The sequence below is a fragment of the Micropterus salmoides genome, unplaced genomic scaffold, assembly GCF_014851395.1.
Source record: "Micropterus salmoides isolate LMB-PRFRI ecotype aquatic unplaced genomic scaffold, ASM1485139v1 Ms_hic_scaffold_3, whole genome shotgun sequence".
Taxonomy (NCBI): Eukaryota; Metazoa; Chordata; class Actinopteri; order Centrarchiformes; family Centrarchidae; genus Micropterus; species Micropterus salmoides.
In genome coordinates, this window is record NW_024042261.1 from 7,931,878 (window position 1) to 7,954,523 (window position 22,646).

Genomic DNA, 22,646 nt, shown 5'->3' on the forward strand with positions numbered 1-22,646 from the left:
ATATGCACAAACACAAATCAGATATTGTGGACACAGAGAAGAACACACATTTAGTTACTGACCCCTCCACCAGTGCGTCAAGGCTTACACTGTCCTGGCATAGAAGCTATGTTAGCATGTCAACATGCAAAATGTTTCATGCTTGCGTGATGACATGCTAATACAACCTAGGGCTGGGCAATCACACAATATTGATATTTATCACGATATAATTACTCTCAATAACAATACAACAAATGTTTGATTTAATTCATTTGAATGACGAACAAATTAGCACTTAATTTTTCTGTTAAGATATTCATTTTGTTGAGGAAAAGATTTTACTGGATGTGCTACATCATGCATATTTGTTGAAAAAAAGATTTGATCATAATTGCTTTGAATGTTCTCCCTCAGATTTGTGAAAGGATGCGTTTGTCATGTTCTGACCGTAAAGAAGAGTTTAAAACCACAATTAACCATCTGGTTTCTTCGGCTTCACTCAGGAGCAAAAATCAGCCTTTAAACTTGAAGGAAATATTGGTTTTGACATTTATCCTGATAATTATTGGTATCAAATGATTTTTTTTTTTCATGAAAACATTTCTTCCCATGTCGCCCAGCCCTAGCTACACCTAATGCAAACACTAGCCAGTTTAGGCAAGTAAACCAATGTTTGCTGAGTTCAGGGTTATCCAGCTAATATTTAGGGAATAAAAACTTTTTTGTTTAGCAAAGTACAGACATTTTTCTGCTTTACTGATGGGTTACAAATAAAACCTGAGTCAGCTGGGCTGAAAATAAAAGGTAGCTAAAATCTCCACCTGTCACACTTTTGCTTTCAATGCATTACTTCAGTGTCACTCTACTACTGTAGTTGTAGTATTCATTCATGCTGGTGAAAAAATATTTTTCTTGCTAATCATGCACAGAGCAAACTGTTATAACACATGATAATTTCACCAAATGTTCTGAGACTGCGATGACATAATCCAGTTTGGTTTCAGTGAGCGCTCTCCCACACAGTGCAGCTGACCCCCACACTGCCCAAATTCACGTCTCCCTCAGGTTGGCCGGAGTTTGGATCAGGAAGATGTCACGCTTGCAGAAGTGCCTCCCTCCAGTCAAAGCTGTGGTTTGGTCCATGTGTGAGGGGGAGGATGGGAGGGTCCACCAACTGCCACACCCCAGTGTCTCCCTGCTCCTCACAGGAGCAGAAGCCCAGGTAGGGGATCTAAGGATCAAGCAGAGGTCTTAACAAAAAACGAAAAAGAAATTCATGGAAATGACTTGCTTTTTGGATGAGAGCAGGTTCAAGTTGAGCTGCTGGCTCATTTGACATTTTGCACTCTGCAGACATCTTGTGGCATGAACAATAACTTTGTTTCATTTGAAAACAAAGGTAGAGGGTTGTTAAATTTCAATGTCATCAAGTCTAGGTTACTTTTCTGGAATGGATTTAGTTTTGGTGTGCAGTTTAAATTCTTCTAAATGCGGCCATTATAATTAATGCATTTCTCCCAGAATTGAATCCATACAGATTTAAATTTCTTTGGTTTAAACTGCCCAACACTAACAACACTATTAAAGAGGCCCTTCTGTATAATGAGTCAGTTTTGCTGCTTTAAGTATATAGCTGATAATACATCTGTACAACACGCAACAATGAAACAGACAAGAGGAAACAATGTTGGTTCTGCTCAAACGTCACTTGTTGAAGTCCAGATAACAGGGAACAAATCTAACTGTGGTGGTGATATGTGGTGGTATGTTTGACGTATGTTTGGTGCAGAAAGCATGCAAACATGTACATACGTATGTACTGTTTGATACATTTTTTAAAATTCACATTTTACAGTATTCTTCCAAAACGTGGGATAAGAAGAAGACAAAATCTCAAAATGCTTATGTGTATGTCCAATTAGTGGCTCAAAAAATGAAACAAGTTAGTTTTTTGGAGAACATGCCGACTCACTGACCTGAGGAACAAAAGCTTGCAAACCCAGTTTCCCACTAATGAGCAACCCGACAAAGAACTGTTATCTAAAGAGGAAGTTTCGTCTGGTAGGAATCCACAAATGATGCCACTAGTTATGAGCATTCAAGAACAAGCAGGTCCGCAGTGGCCTCCTTGTATACCATGACTGGTCAAACTGGACAAGTTGGAGTTGGAGACTTTCATATGTGCTTACAATCAGAAGGAAAAAATGTCTTAAACAGAGCTGATTTTCATTAATTTCAACTGATGGGCCATCTAAATTGGTCATTTATTTCCTACAGCAAATGCAAAATTATCTTTTCCCCTCTATCTAGCTGACAAATAACATGACATGCTTAAGTACCCCAAACCTCTAAAAAGTCATTTCATGACGTCATTCTACTGGTCAAATTAATTAAAACTAAATCTATTTGAATATTTGAACAACTTGGTTTGAGTTTGATTTGTTGTTTTCCAGTTATTTATAGATGGACTGCTTACATTTCTGGAGTTTTAAGTGTACACAGCACTGCTTTTGGGCAGCATGGAGAGAAGAACTGAGGAAACCACATGGAAGTAATGATGGATGGATAGAAAAGTGGGATGTACAAAAGAAAAATAAAATCAGATGGACTAGATCAAAAAAAAGATATGCAGTGAACAGACCTTTCGGACTACTTGGATGAAGTCCTTGGCGCTCTGCGGGCTGCGGCCCTGCAGCTGGCGTGTACAGGCCTCTAAGGAAGAAGCGTGGGCTATAATCAGCACGTTGTTTCCTACAGAGGGAGGAAACCGAGCAGGATGCAACATCAGCAGTGGACAAACACATGAGCATGTAAAACAATAAAGCCGAAGCTCACCTCTGTAAGCTCAGAACCTCTTCCAGGAGCGTGTTGTGTGTCTCTTACCAGTGTTTTTGCTGTCTGACAGGATGTCTTTGGTCACTTGGTAGCTCCGGCTCATGTAGCTCTCATAGGGTTCAGACACAGCGAGCTTGCTGACTGGGATCAGAGGTCTGTAAGGAGACACATATAAGAATTAGTTTTTAGGAAACGTATAAAATGAAATAAAACACACAACTAAAAACTATCTACAGATACTTCAGCACTACAGAGCTTTAAAGGAGGACAACGCAGCTTCAACGGCAGGTATTGCATGAACACTGTACAAATGTATTTACAGAAACATATACCCAAATGTACACACCATTTAAACCTGATAACAATAATAAATAAGCAGAGTGCATAGTTGTTGAGAGCGCGACTACACACTAAGCTCACCAGACGACACACGATATTAAGTTCACGAGAACAAGATGATATTTTAACATTATTTTATTTTATTTTTAAGAAATCTTCGAAGACAAAATATATGACTGGAAAAAGTCTTTAATTCGACTGAAAGTCACAAATTGCAAAACAGTGCATTTTGAAATGTTGCTTCCATATTGCTCATGTCTTGTCTGTAACTCTGCCGCTTTTTTTTTTTTGTTTCCACCTGCTACCCATAATGCTCCCACACACACCATTTAAAAGTGGCGTGGGCATCATCTACGCTGATTTCACCCCCATGTTGTCACGTTTTAATATTGCTATAATATAAGCTATGCTAACCTGTGATCCAGAGATTGTAATTTCAATTAATTGCACAAGGTGTGTTTGTATCACCTGTATGTTGTGTCTACACTGAAGTGGGCTGCAGCCAGGTCAGTGGGAGGTATCCAGGCAGGCAGGGTGTTCCCAGAAACCCACTTGGTCCATTCAAAAAGCCCCGGTTCCACCCGCACCTTCAGCTTGCCCTCCTGCTGCAAACCTGTTTACACAAACACAATTCATGAGAGCTTAACTTAAAAGTAAAAAAACAAAACGGGCCCTTGTGAGAACACCATTGCATCCTCAGCACACAACACTTTAATGACAGTATAGTTCATTTACTAAAATCCACTCCGCTTTGTACTGAGATTCAATTCATGAATGTTGGATTCTTTGTCGAGGAGACTCTTCTCACCTTTCAGGATGTTCTGTGCAGTCTGAACACACCGCAGAGAGGGAGAGCAGTACACAAAGTCTATCACTGTGTTACTCTCTAAAAGGGCCTCACCTGGAAAAGCACATATTGAGCACACACACGCTTCATATTCAGAATGCAACGCAACAACACCAGGTGTACTCATACGTTATTTAGATCTATACAGGTGACGTACCCACAAGTCGAGCCTGCGTGGATCCAAACACAGTGATAGGAGCGTCCATGTCATAGTCTCTCTGTCCTCCCCACAGCGGCAAACTGGGAGGCATGTTCAGATTGGAACGTACATATCTACCTGCAGACCAGCGACAAACACGGTTTCAGTGCAGTGAAATACTCCGCGAGACCAATCTTTCTGACCTATTCCTACTTTCAGCCTCCACCTTTAGCTTTCTTACCTTTACTGTCTGAGCAGAGGGAGAGCCAGTGTTTGCCAAAGACCACGTCCATCCTCTCACCGTGCCGACACACAAAAAGCGTCCTCTTTGGCTGCCTGGAGTGACTACCGCTAATCCGCAGGACCTGCTGGAAATGAAAGGCGGATTACAAGGCTTAGTGAAAATGTTTATACAGACTAGTATACATGTTAAATTTCACAGATTCAGTATTACATGGATTTTGAATTCAATCAACGTAAAAACAAATTTACCTGCATTGGATGACATATGAGACTGAGGGTGGGCGTGTCTCCAGGACTCGTGTTATCGGCGCGTCGGCTGTCCAGCAGTCCATCAAACATCCCTCTCTCCTTACTGGTCCTGTCACTGGGCCCACAGCTGAAAAATGAATGGGAGCTGTGGAGGACGAGCAGAAGAGACATCAGGTACTGTATGCAGTAATTAGATGAGCTGGGGAAATATTAGGCAATAGTAAAGATATTTTTAAAGACCTACTTTATACTCTTTCAATGTCAAACAGTTGTTTTATGAGTATTTTGTATCATGACGTTTAGGCTTTTTTAAAATCTGTTCATATTGTTTGGGTAATTCCGACCTCCTGTGCCAGTACGAGACGCTCTGCTCACCCATGGAAGACCCAGGTGTCGGACTCATCGGCCAGGCTGACATAGTTCTCAGGCAGCAGGCCAGACAGCCCAGAGGCCAGCGAGGTCCCGTAAACCCAGCCCTCACTGGTGCTACTCTGATCCACTGGAGACATGAAGATAAAGTCGCCAGGAACCAGCTCCAGCTCATCCTCATTCTGAGGCACGTAGGGGTACATCACCCGCAGGGTCTGCCGATGGGACAGATAGGGGCATGACAACTGCTGGTGACTTATTAACTTTTAGAACTAATACTCATTTGTCAGTATGTTTTGATGCTGTTGAAGCTGTGACCTGGAAACATTGGTTGTTAGTATGAATATTACCTCATGGTTTGCAAAACGAATGTCCCGGGAGAACAGGACTGCCAGCCAATCACAGCCTAGCTTGACTTCGATGCCCTTGGCCAGTTTCTCCAGTGATGGGAGGTGATTGGTGGGGAAGTTGTAAGCCAGAGTTACATGAAGCTGCTTCTTATGAGGCTCCACATGGACCTCTGGAGTGGAAAGACAGGACTTAGCACATCACACTAACAATTCACCGTAAGAAAGTACAAACTCTGCAACTTTTGTTATCTGTACGGAGATACAAAATATTCCAAGGGTAAAACTGCACAAAGCATCAGAGGTGAAAACTGACAACGCTCAACATTTCCACATCAGATTTTGATGACTCACTATCTCCTAACCATAAAACACAAACGGGAGCTTTAATCTGATTTGGCACTTAGCTGCCTGAAATACTGTTTGGCAGTCAGCCTCTGTTTACAAAAAAGTTACAGTGACAGATTGAGTGAGTGCCCTAATAACCCAATGTGACCGCCGCCCCGACCAATCGTTTACCACCCCTGCTGGAAAAGAAAGGCGGTCACCACACATTACATGGTGATTATGACGAGCTGCTGCTGACAAACTCTACAGTAAACACTCAACAACACACAGTGATAAAGATAGAGATGGGACAGATAGAAGAAGAAGACATGCAGCTAGCATCCTCCACGTGTTCCAAACCCAGGGCATTGTGGGTACATGGCGCGTGCCCCTTATCCCTAACGCTTGTGGTTCCTACCTGCCTTCCTGGCGGCCTCTGTGGCAAAGTCGGCTGCAAACTGCTTGAGGATGTCGGCCACCTTCTCCTCCACGAAGAGACCAATGAAGTTGGAGGATGTGTAGAGCTCTAGAGGCAGCGGGCTGGGAAAGCGACCCCGCCACTGCTGGACGGTGGCCTGGAGGGCCTCGCATAGAGCTTCTACTTTTTGGTCTGCGCACTGTGTGGAAGGAGAGCGGGTGATGGGGACGTAGAGTAAAGCACAATTTGGTCACTCTATCTTTCTGTGGCTCTTTGTCATTCAGACACACGAGAGGAAGCAGTGAGTTGAAAAGTTCAGATATTAATTATATTATTACATTTTGAGCTAAGAGCCTTTGATGACCTTTAACCCTCGACCTTGATAAAACTGTACAGTATCAGCTGAAGTTCTGTTCACCTCTCCAACTCACCATGAAGAACTGGCACAGGGTGATGTGGGGGAAAATGTTGTGGGCTTTGTTTTTGCCACAAGTCACCCGGCTCTGTTGCCAGAAGTGGGAGAGCTGGTTCTGTAGCGGTCCGCTGGGTCGCAGGTAGAGGACAAACTCCCTGGGCAGAGGGTCGTCCAGGAACGGGTCATCCACATGGGAGAACAGCCTGTGGAGAGAGAGAGAGAGAGAGAGAGAGAGAGAGAGGTAAATGTCTCTGGTCTGCTGAGCTGTGAGGAAAGTTTTCAAGAAAATCTGCCAAATCGCTTGTGGCACAAATATAATCAAGAAAGAAGAACTGGGTAAGTACACAGCCATGAATGCTAATGATTTCAGCCGCACGACCAGTTCACCAAGGCTGCCACATATGAGCCCTACAGCTCCTTTATAATTGGAACACTTCCTGTTTCGAACTGGCATTCTGGGACAGAAAACTTTCTGCCTCGCCCTGCGTGTTTGCCCGGTAACATTGCCCTCCCCTGCAGCAATGACAGCAGACATTCTGAATGAATAAACTCCTTGGCCTTCATTCAACATTTCAGATGATTTTATTTGCTCTACAATAACTTTGGGGACTTTTTGTCACCAAATGCTGTGGTACTGGGCAAAACAGGCTTTATTTTTTATTTCTTACAGTGTGTAGTTGGCGAATAGTACTGGGTTTCCTATTTGTTGATTTTGGTGGGCACAAATATTTTGTGAATATGGAATTAAATCTTTTGGGAGGAAATTAATTCAATGTTTTTTTTTTATGTATTCGTTATTTAATTTGTTTCCACTGGAATTGCATTGTTTTTCAAAAGAGATGAGCAGACTGTTCTTCAAATCCTTGCATAATCATAAAGACAGGTATTAAGTGTCTGGTATTGAATGTGCAAACTCCTTTAACAGCCTTCTACAGCAGAGGGCAGAATAGCACTCATTTCCGCCTGCCCTGAGATGTGTATGTGTGAATGTACTGTATACTTACCAGTCACATGCTGCTTGCACACTTCGACCTCCTGTTGATACCAGAGCTTTCAGTCTGTAAAAGAGCACAACAGGGAAAGAAAAATAATTTAAATTATGTCCCCAACAAAAAAGAACTATCACCTACAGGTTACTCGTCAAATACTGTATATGAAACGTGCGCAGTATCGATGTATGACTAGTGCAATTTGGCAATGAGAAGCCCCTGAGAAGTGACTTCACTGTCTGAATGAGTTAAGCAGCAGAGGAACACATTGATGTTGTTCTCTGTACAGGAGTCCCGTATCCTCAGGAGTTTTCTGGCAGCAGATGGCAAATAAAAGGAGAAGTGTTCTGGATCCACACCTATGTGGAAACTCTGACTCTGTAAACAGTGAGAGATGCAAGTGAAGGCTCTAAAGGAAAAGGAAATTGTGTGGGAAAGGTTCACAAATGACAGAACAGAAGTGCCACTGGAGTTGAGTACAAACAATGCCACTGGAAAAAGAAAACTGGTGAATTATTCAGCGTTTTCCTGGTTTTACTGACTAAAGTGAATATCTAAACAGAAATTCAGCAAACCAGACAGAAAAACATTACAATTACATTACATTCATACACGGAAATGCATTTTTCTCTCTCACTGGTTAGAGCTTAGAGGAGACTGCATTTCACAGCGGCGGAAGTAACATTTTCTGTCAGCTTTTGTTTCTATATCTAAACATTTATTGTCAGTTAGTTTAGACTGATTTATTTGACTTCACTATAGTTTGAACAATAAAAAACAATAAACTTAAAGACACGTAAACTCTCCTGAAAGCAGAGGGGTACTGCAGAGTTGGTGATAATCTCTGTGGATTTGTCACTATGAGTCACACCTTTTACATTAAACATAGTCATTTGACCTAGTGTTAAAGGGAAACCCAGTTACCGTTTAAAAAGGTTGACAAGTGTAACTTTAATCTAACGAATAAATCATTTTGACGTAGCAGGAAAAAGTACAGGTGTAAAAATTACACCTCATCAAAGAAAAACATTTCCACTCCATTTAGATTACACGGTAAACCAGTATACATACTTCCAGGTAATTACACTGTGTTGTGATGCTACTGAATAATGCCACTGAATTAAGTTGATGGGTTTTTTAATAATTCAACAGTGTGCTTTTACACAAATATTTCAGAATCCCCATTCTGACATGGCTGTGTCCTTGCTGCTTGAGTGAATGCATTTTATCTTTTAACCGTGCACAAATGTGCCGTGGCTTTAGGCAGGATGAAGTAAATCTGCTGGTTGGTGCATCTGCTGTACAAACATTTTTGCCCACGGTGAAATTTCTCAACACTTATCACGTAAGTTGCCTCCACATTTGGTACGTGTTAACAGTGTGGTAGCTCTAGCAGATAAATCTCCTGATTTATGCAACGACAACTACAGCCTTTCCCATGGCCAGTGTTACATTTTGTCCCACTAGTGATACACCCAGAATGCACCAACCTCAAGGTAACAACACTTTCATTTAGGCAGAATATTTTTAATAAGTCTTTCCACTCCCACCTTTTGTTCCAAAAGGTCAGAGTGAACCAATGAGTAATTGTACATTTATGTCACAACCAGTAACTGAGAAAGACAAGATGTGAATAAAGCACAGCTTACAAAGTCTGGAGGCAGAACAATAGGGATCACAAGTCAGAGGAAGCGTCACTGCCTTGTAGGCTCCTTCAAAGCAGCATGGAAGATGATACATAACCTGTGTAGGAAGATATCAACATAGACTCCTTCCTATGTTGATGACATCTCTCTCAACTATCAGTAAGGACTCCCAGTTACCTGGGAAATAGTTATTCATCCATTTGAAGAAGCTTACAGTTCAGATCGAGATGTTCTGCTGTCGTCGTGATTACGTCTGATTACGTCTGCTTTCTCTGGCTGAACAACACTGTAAGAAATGATTCTGTGGTCCTGTAGATTTGATTAATGTATTATGTAAAATATATTCAATATGATTGTGTTTTTCCTTTTCAGGCAAATATTTAATTACATTTCAAATAAAAATGTTTGGAATAAAATCCACCCATTGTAGTTAAATAAAACATAAGCATTATATTTGTCTAATTCCAAATAGAGAGAATATTGAGTGAATTCAAATTAATGTAATCAGGCAAATTTTAATTGAAAAGCACTTCTTGTCAAAGTGCGCCTTTTTTTAAATGCAGCAGGCTATCATCCACAAGACATTTGAATATTGCAAAATTTAACTGGTTGACTAAGGTAAAAAACTTCTTTTGTTATCATGCGGCTAGTAAGAAGGACGCATGTAGTGGTATATTACGATATAAATTGAGCTATCACAGAAAAAGAGACTCAGCAGCAACACAAAGTTGGCTTCTGTTGTCAAGGCTATTAATGTAGTAGTGTGATTTTGTTGCACTATAATATGAAAACAGCATTATATATTTTGAATTCATATGTATCGAAGTCAAATGATTATTTTGAAGAATGCGGGTTAGCATTTCCGCTATCATGGTTCCTACATCCATTGCGTGTTGATATATCCTTAGTATGTTTTTATGAAATTGCGTAAATAAGTACATTGGGTTTAATGTTAAGGTTAGACACATTTCCACAGAGAGAAATATTGGGGGTTATTGCTGGAAAGGCATCCTATGGTGGTGACGGTGCAATGGGTAACACATGCCTTTGGTGTGAGAGACCTGGGTTCAATCCCCCATTGTGTCCCTGAACAAGACACTAAACCCCTAATTGCTCCAGAGGCGTGCCACATATATAGCAATTGTGAGTAAAAGCGTCATATAAATGAATAAATGTTAGATTTTGGACGGCACTTCCGTTAGCATTGGTTAAATTCAATTCAATGTGCAGATTAATGTGTAGATGATTATTAATCTATTATATATCATTGATATATAGAATTAAATAAATTTTTATTAGTACTATTCAACTCAATATTTAGGTTCTCAATGTTTAGGTTATAATTAATTCTGTACTGTTTTCTATTTGAATCTACTCATATTAAATGGATTACTATTAAGGGTCTCATTTAATTAATATTTACTCAATACATTGTGAAATTTAATTAATAATATTGCTTGTAATCTGTTGCCTCATTTTTATTGAGTAGATATGGTGTATCTTTTCTTACAGTGAACTGAAGACTCATCAGTCAGTCAGAGAAAGCCAAATATTTTTTTTTACAATCCCCCAAAAGAGTGTAGTGTGAATACTGAACTAATGTGAATAAAGATTTGCAAGTCCTGATTACACAAAACAAAAAAGCATGCAGCTAGTTAATTTTCATTTGCTGGACTACATAATGCATTCACAAAGAGATTAAAGACAAGAAAGGTACAGAGAGAACAGTGATTTATCTTTTCATTGCCTCCGTCCTTACCTCAGCAACACCTGGAGGCTCAGCTGATAAGCAGGAGTAGGAACTGAAGATCGGATTATTCATGTTAGAGCCACAGAATCTAATAATCTGCCACTCAGAAGATAAGTGTGTACATGCTAATGTGGTTTCATCTCTGGGGAGCAAGCAGCTTCCTCAGAGGGGCGTGAGATGTTGTTCCCGTGGGATGGGACGGGCAGAGGTGCTACAGAGAGGTGTGCGTTTGTGTCTTGGCACACATTCAGTATATGTGTGCATTAATGACTGCATGTTGAAAATGTATTAGGATTAGCTTATTACAGGCCTTTAGAGGTGGCTGCTAAAATGCTTGGATTGAAAACCAGTGATTATGCTTAAACATTATTTTATCCAATCATGTTTTTTTATAATTCTGACCAAAGATGAATTAAGAAAAGTTAATCATGGAGTGTTTTCACCAGTTTTTTATTCATGCATGGATGAAAAACATATACTGTCACAACAATATGAATGTCGCTATTTAATACTGTGTGTCAACGGTTAATATTACTTTAAAGTTTATTACTTAAAGTTATTTTCCTCAGGAGTTGGTGGAGGCCAAAACAGAACAAAAAGGAGAGTGGATACCAGACTTAAATTCATCAGGCTGCCAGAAACAGGACTCCAAATTAATGCTAATGGCGTTTGTGCAGAGAGGCTTTTTGCTAGCATGCAGATGATAACAACATTTGAATAGGGCCGTTATAATAGGTGTGTGTTTTCACAACAGAATTACTATTATTACAGCTTTAATGGGTCAACCAGTAAATCTGGAGCAATTTTACCAAAATAATTTGCAGTGTATATTAAAATAAACATTTTGTTTTATTTTAATGTTTGCGAGTCTCCTGCTGGTGTGTATTGAAGTACAACTGGCCATTATACACAAGAGGCAAATCATATAGGAAAATAAAAACACCCACACTTCTACAAAACTTCACCACAGTGAGCTCAGCAGGCAGCCGTTCTGACCACAGCAGAGAGACAGTTAGAGACATCAAAGTCAGCTTACTCGTGTGCTAGCCGCTGCTTGGGTTTTTATGAAGCTGCTGTGTCCCACCGGTGTAGACCTACATACCACTGCATATGTGTGCGAGAGAATCAGAAAGAAGGAAGGGAGTGCGAGAAGCAAGCGGCTCAAGAAAGCAGTTTAAGGAAGAGCCTGAAACCACATACACCCACACACACAACACAAGCCAAACAGCACATCAAGCCAGAGATGGAGAACATAAAGGAAAGCTTTGCCACACACGAACTAACACCTGGGTTACATTTAGGGTTATTGAAAATCTGATATCTGACTGAAACACAGCAGGCTTTCACAACCATGACTAAGAAGAGGAAAGGAGAAGCGAGTCCTGTGATACACACGACATTCAATTTGTCACCGTGTTAGTCAGTGTGCAAGACAAGAGTGTCACTTACTGTAGATACTCACTTTAATGTCACTACTTTGTGCATATAAGAAATATAAAATACAGACCAAACATGTAGTCCATGCTGCTTAAAGGTGACAGTATGTGTATTATTCTGTAGATGCTGCGTATCACCAGACAAGCGTCGACGAATTTGACCAATGAAATACGCCATTGAGACAACAGTACAGCCGTGATTGGTCATGTATACAAGCAGGTGAGGCTATTTTTCTTCCCTTGTTCCTTGTTTATTGTGACACATGTACTGTGTACAGATCAAAAGAAAAGAGACTGCACAGAAGGAAAAAGTTGCTGCTAACGTTAACATGTAAGGCTGACTAGCTTACTACCAATACTAGCAACCTAAAGCAGCGTTACTCTTTCTTCATTTCAAAGTTCAACTGTGATGCTGAGCTTTTTCCTGGGACCAGTTTGCTTCAGCCTCAGTCTTTTAGCATGCCATCATGTATGTTGCCATCATGTGCACATTTAAGACCCTTTTACAAGGTTCTTGTTTAAAATGCATCGACTGGAAACATTTAAAAAGTTTACCTCAACCAACACATGCAGCTAGCACCAGCTTAGCTAGTTAGCTATATCTGCTAGCGACAGTTGCCATTTCAATCGGACAAAATCGACGGTCATTGGCTAGAAGTGAGAAGCTGCTTTTGTCTGTCAGTCTGAACTCAGGGGGCCCATGCTTTCAAAAAAACTTAAGCGGTAAATCTGCCATCCGCTGCTCGTGTGCTGTGCGAGAATGGAAAGCTTGACAGGAGTAGCTACAGTAACTAATGGTAGCTTAGTCAGACTCTGGTTAATCCGTCCTGAGAAAAGGCCTCCGGTTGGTCTGCATGAGCGCTTCATTTCAAAGGCGTAGATGAAACAATGGAGACAGACACAGCAATCATTAGTTTCATCACCGTAAATACATAATCTCATAATGATACATTCTATCATGACCAGTACCTCAACAACCACATCTTAGAGTTACACATTTGGTTGAGGTTGTTAGCACACAGGCTGTGGACTCAAATCATACCCTGATCAAAGAAAATTCTTGCACTCTCAAGAGTATATACCCTGACACCTGAAAATGGCTACAAAAGCAAGGCTTCACCAAATTACAAAAATGCTGTCCAGAGGCATGGCTGCCATTTCAAAGAAAAATGGGTACAATCATCCAGGGAGCCACAGAAAAACTTACATCAACAAGACTTCTCGGACAACTTCTCTAGTCTCAGTTTATTACTCGACTTTCAGAAAGACGAGGCAGAAAGCATTGCTTAGTAAGACAAATATGAGTGTCAAATGTCTAAAAAAACACTTGAAAGATTCTCAGGACGATGCCCCATGAACAGATGAGTCAGAACTGGATATTTGTGGCTGGCACGGCCCATGTTATGTCTGGTGAAAAGCAAACACCACATTCCACGGTAAGACCCTCGCATGTGGTGGCAGCGGTGTCTCTGTTTGCATATGCTTTGCTTTGCTGCACTGACACCTCAATGGTTTTCAATCACCTCATTATTCGGCTCTGAGAATCCTGAGAGAATCCTGCAGAATCGGAGTTCATAGGCTAAAGCGTAAGCAACAATGCCGAATGACAAACAGAAATTCTACATCGGAATGGCTGAAGAACAAGAAATGTACAGTTCCAGATGTTGAATAAGCAACTCTTGCTTGGGAACAAACAAATGCCACTGTGTTGAAGTGGATTTATACCGACGACTGAGCCAACTTCCTCCACATCACTGTGTGAGAGTGAACAAGTACTACTGTTAGTTTTCAGTTGCATGTATTGCTACCCAATGTGGTGTAACGAGTTACTAATGCTGTGTGATTTCTTAATCACACAGGGTATATGTAGTACTGCATAACTTGCCTCAATAAACAAATCATCTAATGATCTTGAGCATTTTTGTCTTGCACTTAATATGCTTCTATTATTCTCAGTAGTGTCTTTCATTAGACCTCAAATTACAGACTTCTTGCCACCAGTTTGTAACGCAGGTTTTCTTTCAAATCACTGAAGTCTCAAGTCTAACCTAAAATAACCCTGATGACATCATCTAGGTTATTTTCTCAGACTTACAAAGCTTCCCACACAGTGCCCCTTTAAAGCTGGGTTAGGCAATTTATTTCAGCATTTTTGTTGGGTCAGATACTTTCAAAATCTAGCTGTCTATTCCTAGATTCTCTTGTTTTTACTCTCTCTGTTATGTTTTTACAGCAGTTTCCTGCATTTGAAACTGAATTGTTCATGACATTTTTGAAACAGTGTGACCTTTGCTTCACGTGTTTTACAAGGTTACTTCTGGTTCCCTGTGGAATAATTTTAGTTCCTGCTTGCAGTGTTGGTAGGGGAATCTTTATAAGACAACAACTGTAATTGCAAACAAACAGGTAGTTGGTAGCTAAATATAAATTTTTTTTTTGTACCTGTTCCCTTATCATGCCTTAAAATAACCACAACAGAAACAAACTGAAAATACAAAACATATTGTCATAACCCACGTTTCCTTTTTCTGCCGGTGCCTTTGAGGGTTTTCATAGCCGTGGGCTGATGTTTCATAAGGTGAGCCCGAAGCTGAGTCAAACACTCAAGGAGGATCCCATATAAACACAGGAAGGAGCCTTTTTGGGAGCAAAATCATTTCAGTTTGAATCATGAAAGAAATCAAACCTTGTCTGTTCAGAAAGCTGATGCATGTAGAGCAGCCTGGCCTGAGGTTTGTTGATCAAAGCAGGGAGTGATCAGCTAGGCCTGGTGGGAACAGAGCCGCCTCACCAAAGCCTCAAAGGCCAGCTCCTCACCACTCCCTCAGTCTTCATGATGATAGTGCAACTCTGCACACGCTTCTAACCCCCGACACTCTGCTCAGTTTAATGCTGATGAGCAGAAGTCAGTGGCTTCAAGCAGTCGCAGTCACAGCAGAAAATCAAGCTGTCACCAGAAATATCCTCAGTTACCATGGTTTGTCCAGAAACTGGGTCTCAGAAAAGCACTGGAGGGACACTTGATAATATGATTTAGAAAAGCCACCATTTTGGCTAAGTAGTAAATGTCTTCTCTGGTTTTGCTAGCTGCTAGTTTTGATTGCAACACAGGACTGGTGGTGACAGACCAACTGTAGTGACGAACATATACAAAGCGTCAAAGCAAATGAAGTTAGCTTTGATGCTAGCTTCAAACCGCCCAGGACCGGAGGGCTCTGCAGCGGGGTCATTAAAACTGCTCAGAAGATCATGGGTACCCATCTCCCGAGCATCAGTGACATCGGTGTGGTGAGGTGCCTACGCAGAGCCCAAAGGATACCAAAAGATGAATTGACAAAATAACTGGTAGGATGAAAATGATCCACAGAATCAGCCCTAAATATCAAATTTTTTTCAAAAGGCCAATATCGGCGCTTATGTATTTGTCAAATTCTGGTGGTTACCACTCCCTGCGTCCCCATGATAAAACGACTGCTCCACAGATGTTTTCACTGCCTGACAGTCCCAACAAAAACACTTAGAGCTCTCTCCACCTGTGAGTAGACAGAACAGTGTGGGTTGAGAGCTGACTGAATAAAAGGTCTTTGTAGGAAAATGTCCCCTGAGGATGACTTTTCCTCATTTTACAATAGAGTAAAAATGTCAAATGAATTACAGGCTGCTGAGTGCTGCACTGGTTTTCCTCAGCTTCACAATGAAGTTTTTCCCCATCGAGCTGCTGTATCCATTCACTGGTTGAGCTTCTGTGTACATGCACATATTACAATCTTTTTTAGGGTGCTGGAAAAACCCCCCACTTTGCTTCAGCTTAAGCAGCAAGATGCTGATGTATACTCGGACACGCAATACCTCAACATTTTTGTCATCTAATTAGCCTAGTCTACAATCTGTCATCAAGGCATCTATTGTGAGAAAACCACTTGCTCGCTCTCGCCCACAGAGATGTGAAAGCAAAGTTTTCCAACCATAGAGAGATCCTCGGTTAACTGCTCAGCTCACAGAGACAGGAAGAGAAACAGACAAGGCAGTGAGCAACACGCCCACGCAGCGCAACATTGCTCACAACTATAAATCATCATCATCAACAGCACATCATGTTTAACTTTAAAAATAAGTCAATTACAGCATGGCCTCAAACACATAAGGAAAATATACAGAGGAGTACAACACACATTAATATGAACAATGGTAATAAGCTTTACACCGAAAGCCAAAGGAAGTGGGTACGGAAAGTTAGACCCTTCTTTAAATATTATCAGCATAAAATCTACATGTGGTCAAGAATATTCTCCAACTGTTTGCAACAATATCCTTCATAATAATACATAATGCATGCTTGCTTTACAGGATTACTGTGTAGCCTACAAATAGTTTGTTCCTTCCTACAGTATTATGCTAAGTCAGATAAAAGCCAACTTCTGGAAAAGACAACTCAGGTTCAACTTTAACTTTAACTTTGAAAGTTAGGTTAGTGAAATATTTCCAGAACACTAGAAGCGTCAACATAGGCTGTGTGCTACATTTACTGTTTTATTAAATTGTGTAAATGTATCCGCTACATAGTGCCCTCACAAATTCCACCATATCAGGTGTTAAATAGAACTGTTTCAATAAATAAATACTACTGTGGAGCCCAGTGCAAAGCCATGTTAAGAGAAGCGAGATGTTCCCCTGACATTGACGTGAACATTTGCTGGTATTTGCTACAGCTACAAAGCTCAGCCTCAGCAATCACTCAGCAATCAGCCTTTCCTCATGTCATACGATTTTTTAATTCTCTTAGTTAAGTTGTATTATTTCAACTGTTGGTCAAACACAGTGAGCTTAGGCAACTTCTGATGTGCATTTGTTAGATATTTTAAATTCTTTCTTTTTTTTTGCTTCAGTGATTCATTCACTCCATGTAATATCATTTCTATTGATTATTCAATCAGACATCAGACATCCTGCATCTATTATGTAGTAGGGCTTTGTGTCATCATGGAGTACCATGACTCACTGTTCAATGAGAAAATAAACCCCCTCCTATCAACGCAAGAAAACACCTAAAGTTACCTTTACTTACATTTGTGCCCACATCTCTAATCACTGATTTTCCACACTGTTTAGTTAACCCCCAAAATGTTCCAAATTCAGTTTAAGAAATAAACTGTGACATTCAGTGTAATTTTGTGAATCAGAGATGTGTCATAAAGACCTTAGGAACAAAAAAGGTCAAAAATCTAGAACCCATTTATAGCACTGCATTATGGTGATCCATTTTGCAAACGTAAAGCTCCTTTTTTACTAATCTGACTCCCAAACAGCTTCCTACAGACATACACAACTGTCCCTCTTGAAGCCTGCATGAAGGTTAATGTCCAAAATAACCACAGTGACAAAATCTTAAAGGGGAAATCCACTGGTTTTCCACCTCAAAGTCTGCTTACAGGTCCTACCTACCTGTCATGTGGAAAACAAGTTGTATAAAGCCTTTTGAGCTCCAGAGAGAGCTCAGTGATGTTACTTGAATGTGTGGGGAAAAAAACAAGACATAGATCTATTTTTGATCGTGAGTCTGACAACGTTATAGGAGTACAGCAGACAAGTGCCTACCATTTTGGCCCCGAAGCTGCTGCTTGCTGACCTTTTATGACATTTCGTAAACAATAATAAGGACACTGCAATTGCAAAATTATCCCTTATCAGAACAGAAAGCCATAAAACAGTATTTCAGTCACCATGAAACATTAAAAACACTAAAACATCAGATGATCTTTACTAGACTATTCAAATACCATGGTGGGGAAAAAATGCATTTATGAAAGTGTGTAATATGACCAAAATGTCACAGAAATACAATCTTATAGATATACTCACATGTACTAGTTCAGGGAGGATTCTCAGACATAACACCATATCAACTCATTGTTAATATGTTTTATTAATACATTGTTAATATATTCATCCATTTAGTGGAGCATTATAATATGCAAAAACTATTTTCTTTCTCTTACAGATGTTAGTCTTCATCTTCACGTTTCCAGCATCTGTCCTGATTGACAGTCCCATTAAAATCACTTCACAACAGCATTGTACACATAGTCGTACTGCTCTGTACAGGCCGCAGCAGGCTGGTGAAATTTCTGCCTAGGGCCCCAGTAAAGCTTGAGTCAGCAACACTTGCCTGTCTTGTGCTTTATATAGCAGCTGATAGCAGGCAACAGTTCACTTCCACAAGAGCATATTAAAGTTGAAACAACAGTCAATGTAGTCAGTGTGAATGTTTTAAGTATTGCGGCCTTATTCTGTTGAGATTATACTGTAATAATATTTTCACTTGGAACAGTTAAACTGGTTTGTTCAATAAAAAAAACACAGTAACCAGGTGCTAGGGCCAGTTGTCCCGACAGTGAGGACGGCAGCTAATTCAGGGTTCTCTGAGCCCGTCCCTCTATTGTCTGACAACTGCTGAACCTTAATTTGTTTCGCCTCCTCCCACTGACAAATGCAACACATGTGGAAACAGGCCCTGATACCACCAACTGCACTGACGCACGTCTCCCAGACTCTGACACACTGGGCTGATAATGGCCTCGAATAATAATTGAAGAATGAGAGCCTGTCAGTTGGGTCCACTTTGATGGCTACGATGCAGTTTGATTTATTACAGTTGTTTGTTTTTTTTTGCGATTCATCGTATCACACTATCTGCTAGAAGACTTTGACCTAAACTCTGAGCAGTGCATAATAGTGATAATTAAACTCTCCTTTGGTCTGCTTTGTATCAGCTGGATTTACATAGACCACAAATGGGCCCACCCATGTAAAAGGAAACACACATACACAAACACACCACCCACCGGCGGGAAACCTCTTTCAGCTGAGCAGTTCTGTCACTGTGGGAAATCCCATGGCTCGGTCTCCCTTGACTGCATGCATCCTCACACTTCCTGTTTACAAACACGCACACACACATGCAACAACCACACACGCGAACATGAATAGATACATGGGCACGTAACACCAAGACCTATATATACACGCATGAACAGAAACAGATTGGTGAAGCAGGTTGGTACAGTATCCACAGAGGTACAACCACAGGATTGTGTTCCTCCGTGTTCTACACCGACACACAGAGCAGGAGAGGTGATGAGGTCAACCTTTTTGGCTTTAACACAGCACAAAGGTTAATCTTTGAGTCTCTTTTGTTTCGTTAACGCAGATCTAATAGAAAATAACACTAGTGCTTGCATTTCATGTTTAAATTGGGTGCACCTCGAACAATTGATCCTTTATAAAGGATTTATAAATTGTAAGTAGTTACTTTATTAATGGTCACTAATTGATTTACTAAAGCTTTGTCAACCAATTATATGCATTTGTCCACGTAAGGCGGCAGTATACTCCATCTGCTTGTTGGAGTTTCGAATAACTGCAGAACCCCCCACCCACACACGCACACCCACACACACGCACACACACACACACACACACACACACATACACACACCTTTCAGACACAACTATCTCTGTGACTTTTCATATGTTAAACCCAGTGGATCATATCTGAAGATGTGCACTGCACCGTTATCTCATCTCTCTCTATGATCAGTTTTTTACCTTTTGCAATTACGATTTCCAGTGTGACTGGACAACGTGTTGCACAAACCAGTTAATAACCCTGAGTTTCTGGAAAGGTGTTGGCAGACTATCTGGAATAAAATCCATTTATCAACAAGATATTACTATTTAATTAATTATTTATCGTCAATAAAGCCATTTGTTACAACTTCCAAACTCCTTCAGGAAGGGTGCTGTATTAGAAAGTGATACCCAATTGACTTCTACAACTGACTACAATTGAAAAAATACATAATTATCAAACCTAGTTACAACATAAAAGAATACCTCCGCCAGTAATTGGTCCATGTTGAATATTGCCAAAATGAATTTCTAGTGTTATTAGGATCACTGGCAGCAGCAGGCAAGTGCTCCATCCAAGAAAAGCTGAATTCATAGCTGTAAGTTATTTTGCCTCACTTTCCCTTTAGTCACTGTGGACTGAAGTCATTTTTCAGCCTGATCTCACAGGAAATGTGTACTTTTCCCTCCCAGCTTACTACTTTGACAATAATCACAGGTCACAAGTGACTTTCAAAACATCAACAGCGAGTTATGTGTGTGCTACAGCAAAACCAGGGAGTGTAACGTTCAAACCTATTTAAACTGAACCCAATTTAAAAAAGAAATAGGTCTGGTGACACATTTGTGCTAATTATGTGGAAATATACATCTGTAAAATTGAATCAGCTCTTCCTGTAGCCTATAATGCTACTGTGTTTTATATTATAAATTAAAAAGAGGCATGTCAGGCAAAAAGGTTGACTGTGCTCTACTCTACAAATACAAAGTGCCAACTGAACAGAATTATATTTACCGTTCAGCCCAACATGCTGCTTACTTACAAGCAGAAAAGAGACGACTGAAAGCAGCTTTGCGCAGCGTGTTCGAAAGTGTGGTGACTGGGTGGTTTAGCAGCTCTGGTTGTATTGGCAGAAGTTTGTGTTTGTTCTCACAGACTTTGTTTCTATACTGAGCCAGCATTGTGATGTGTGTGGCGGATGGGGATACAAAGTTCCGTCCTCACAATAATAGAACTGATAATCTTTTTCCTGTGTTACTGTACATTGTTCCAGGGAGTCTCCAGCCAGACAAAAGCACACACATATACACTTCAGCTCAAACTGGTTACTTAAGGTCAGGCCAAATCCCTATAAAGACATTTTTGGATTTAAGCTTCTATGGGCTTGTTTTTTGTGTGTATTATTTTTTCTTAGCTTGACAGCATTTATTGGCTGAGATGTTCGCAGTCACACTAACAGCATAAAGCACTATGAACAAATTAAATCATGGATGCATTTAAAATACTGTGCCTTTTTGCATGAATGACTGAGTTTAGCATGCAGGGATGTAGATTTAGTTTTACACTTGATGGGACATTTGCTTATAAACCACCTTAATATTAAATAAATAAAAAATACACAACAAAATAAAAAAATCACATGAATAAATAGTGAAATTATTTACAAAATCACTCAAAATAACTTTACTATAATGATTGTTATTTTCAGCATTCATTTTTATTCAATTATAGAATTATTTATTTAAAATTTCCCTTTTTTTTCAAATAATGTAACATTTTATTTCATATAACTTTTCATATCATTAGTGTTGTCACCATTAACTGGTCAGAAGACTTTAATTGAAGTAACTTCCCTGCTATGGGTTTCTACCATATTTTATGTATGACTTTTGTTTTATCAGTCTTTGTTATAAATAAAAAGCCAGTTAAGACAATTTTCCACTGCATAGTACCAGCTCGACTTGGCTCGACTCTCCTCGCCTTTGTTTGGGTTTCCATTGTGGAAAAGTTGGACCTGTACCTGCTTCCAGGTACTGTTTTTCCTCCATCGAGGTTCCAAGTGAGCTGAGGCGATACTAAAATGTGATGTGAAAACACGACAGACCGCTGATTAGTCAGAGAGAATCGTCACTATTCACTACATCATCAGAGGCTAGCAACAGAAAGTTTTATATTTTACAATTTTCAGAAGTTATTTCATCACTTAATCCATTCCCGCTCACAGAGCCCTCTGCTCCCGCCGTCACACAGACCACTGCGGCAACAACGGCAGAGGAAAACACAGCTGGAAGGTTTTCATACCGCTTATCTGTCTTTACATTCTGAGGAATGTTGAAACGTTTTAACTTAAATCCAGAGACAGCTGTATGTGGGTCGCTGGTCGCTGTGTTGCATTGAACATTACATCGTGGCAGTTGTATGTGGCCAGAGACAATTCGGTGTGGCGTCGCTCTGATGTCCAGCTACACTGAGGGGTACTATCTGCAATGGAAAACAGAGCACGGCCAAACCGAGTCGAGTCAAGGCGAGGTGAGCTGGTACTGGTAATGGAAAAGGGGCTTTAGATCCTGCTGCTAGGGCAACGACATCAAAGTAATTCCGAACCAATAAACTAGAGGGCGCTGTAAACAACAGTAACTAATCTTTCCTTTTATTTTGCTTAGAAATGCTGCACACTGGGTAGTCTGGGTTGTTGTGTATGTTAGCTGGTTAAGTCAGAGTTAAGGCCCATTTATACTCCCGCGTAGGGTCTACGTGCGTACCTACGCCATAGGCTACGCACATAGCCATGTATTTATACTTGTGCGTAGGTGTGTCCGTCATTCTGCAATTACACCCCCAAACGCTAGTCGGCAGTAGCGCTACAGCGTCCACTGTGTGTGGGCCGAGCAGGCTAACTTCCGGTTT

At 40.5% G+C, this 22,646-nt stretch overlaps 1 protein-coding gene across 2 annotated transcripts in view; it reads right to left on the minus strand.

Moving 5' to 3' along the window:
• Positions 1–574: 574 nt before the first annotated feature.
• LOC119882647 (ubiquitin-associated and SH3 domain-containing protein B-like) overlaps positions 575–22,646 on the minus strand; it is a 41,599-nt gene continuing 19,527 nt past the window's right edge. The window contains exons 2-14 of one of the 2 annotated variants that reach the window (XM_038692793.1): positions 7,515–7,568; positions 6,527–6,713; positions 6,096–6,294; positions 5,354–5,523; positions 5,010–5,218; positions 4,635–4,779; positions 4,384–4,507; positions 4,161–4,280; positions 3,965–4,057; positions 3,625–3,769; positions 2,866–2,972; positions 2,624–2,733; positions 575–1,213 (exon numbers count right to left, since the gene is read on the minus strand). In XM_038692793.1, the coding sequence (XP_038548721.1) occupies positions 1,076–1,213; positions 2,624–2,733; positions 2,866–2,972; positions 3,625–3,769; positions 3,965–4,057; positions 4,161–4,280; positions 4,384–4,507; positions 4,635–4,779; positions 5,010–5,218; positions 5,354–5,523; positions 6,096–6,294; positions 6,527–6,713; positions 7,515–7,568 (1,801 nt within the window). In that variant the 3' untranslated portion in view covers positions 575–1,075. Of the gene's footprint in view, positions 1,214–2,623; positions 2,734–2,865; positions 2,973–3,624; positions 3,770–3,964; positions 4,058–4,160; positions 4,281–4,383; positions 4,511–4,634; positions 4,780–5,009; positions 5,219–5,353; positions 5,524–6,095; positions 6,295–6,526; positions 6,714–7,514; positions 7,569–22,646 lie in introns of both variants that reach the window. The other variant, XM_038692792.1, reaches the window with a different exon arrangement.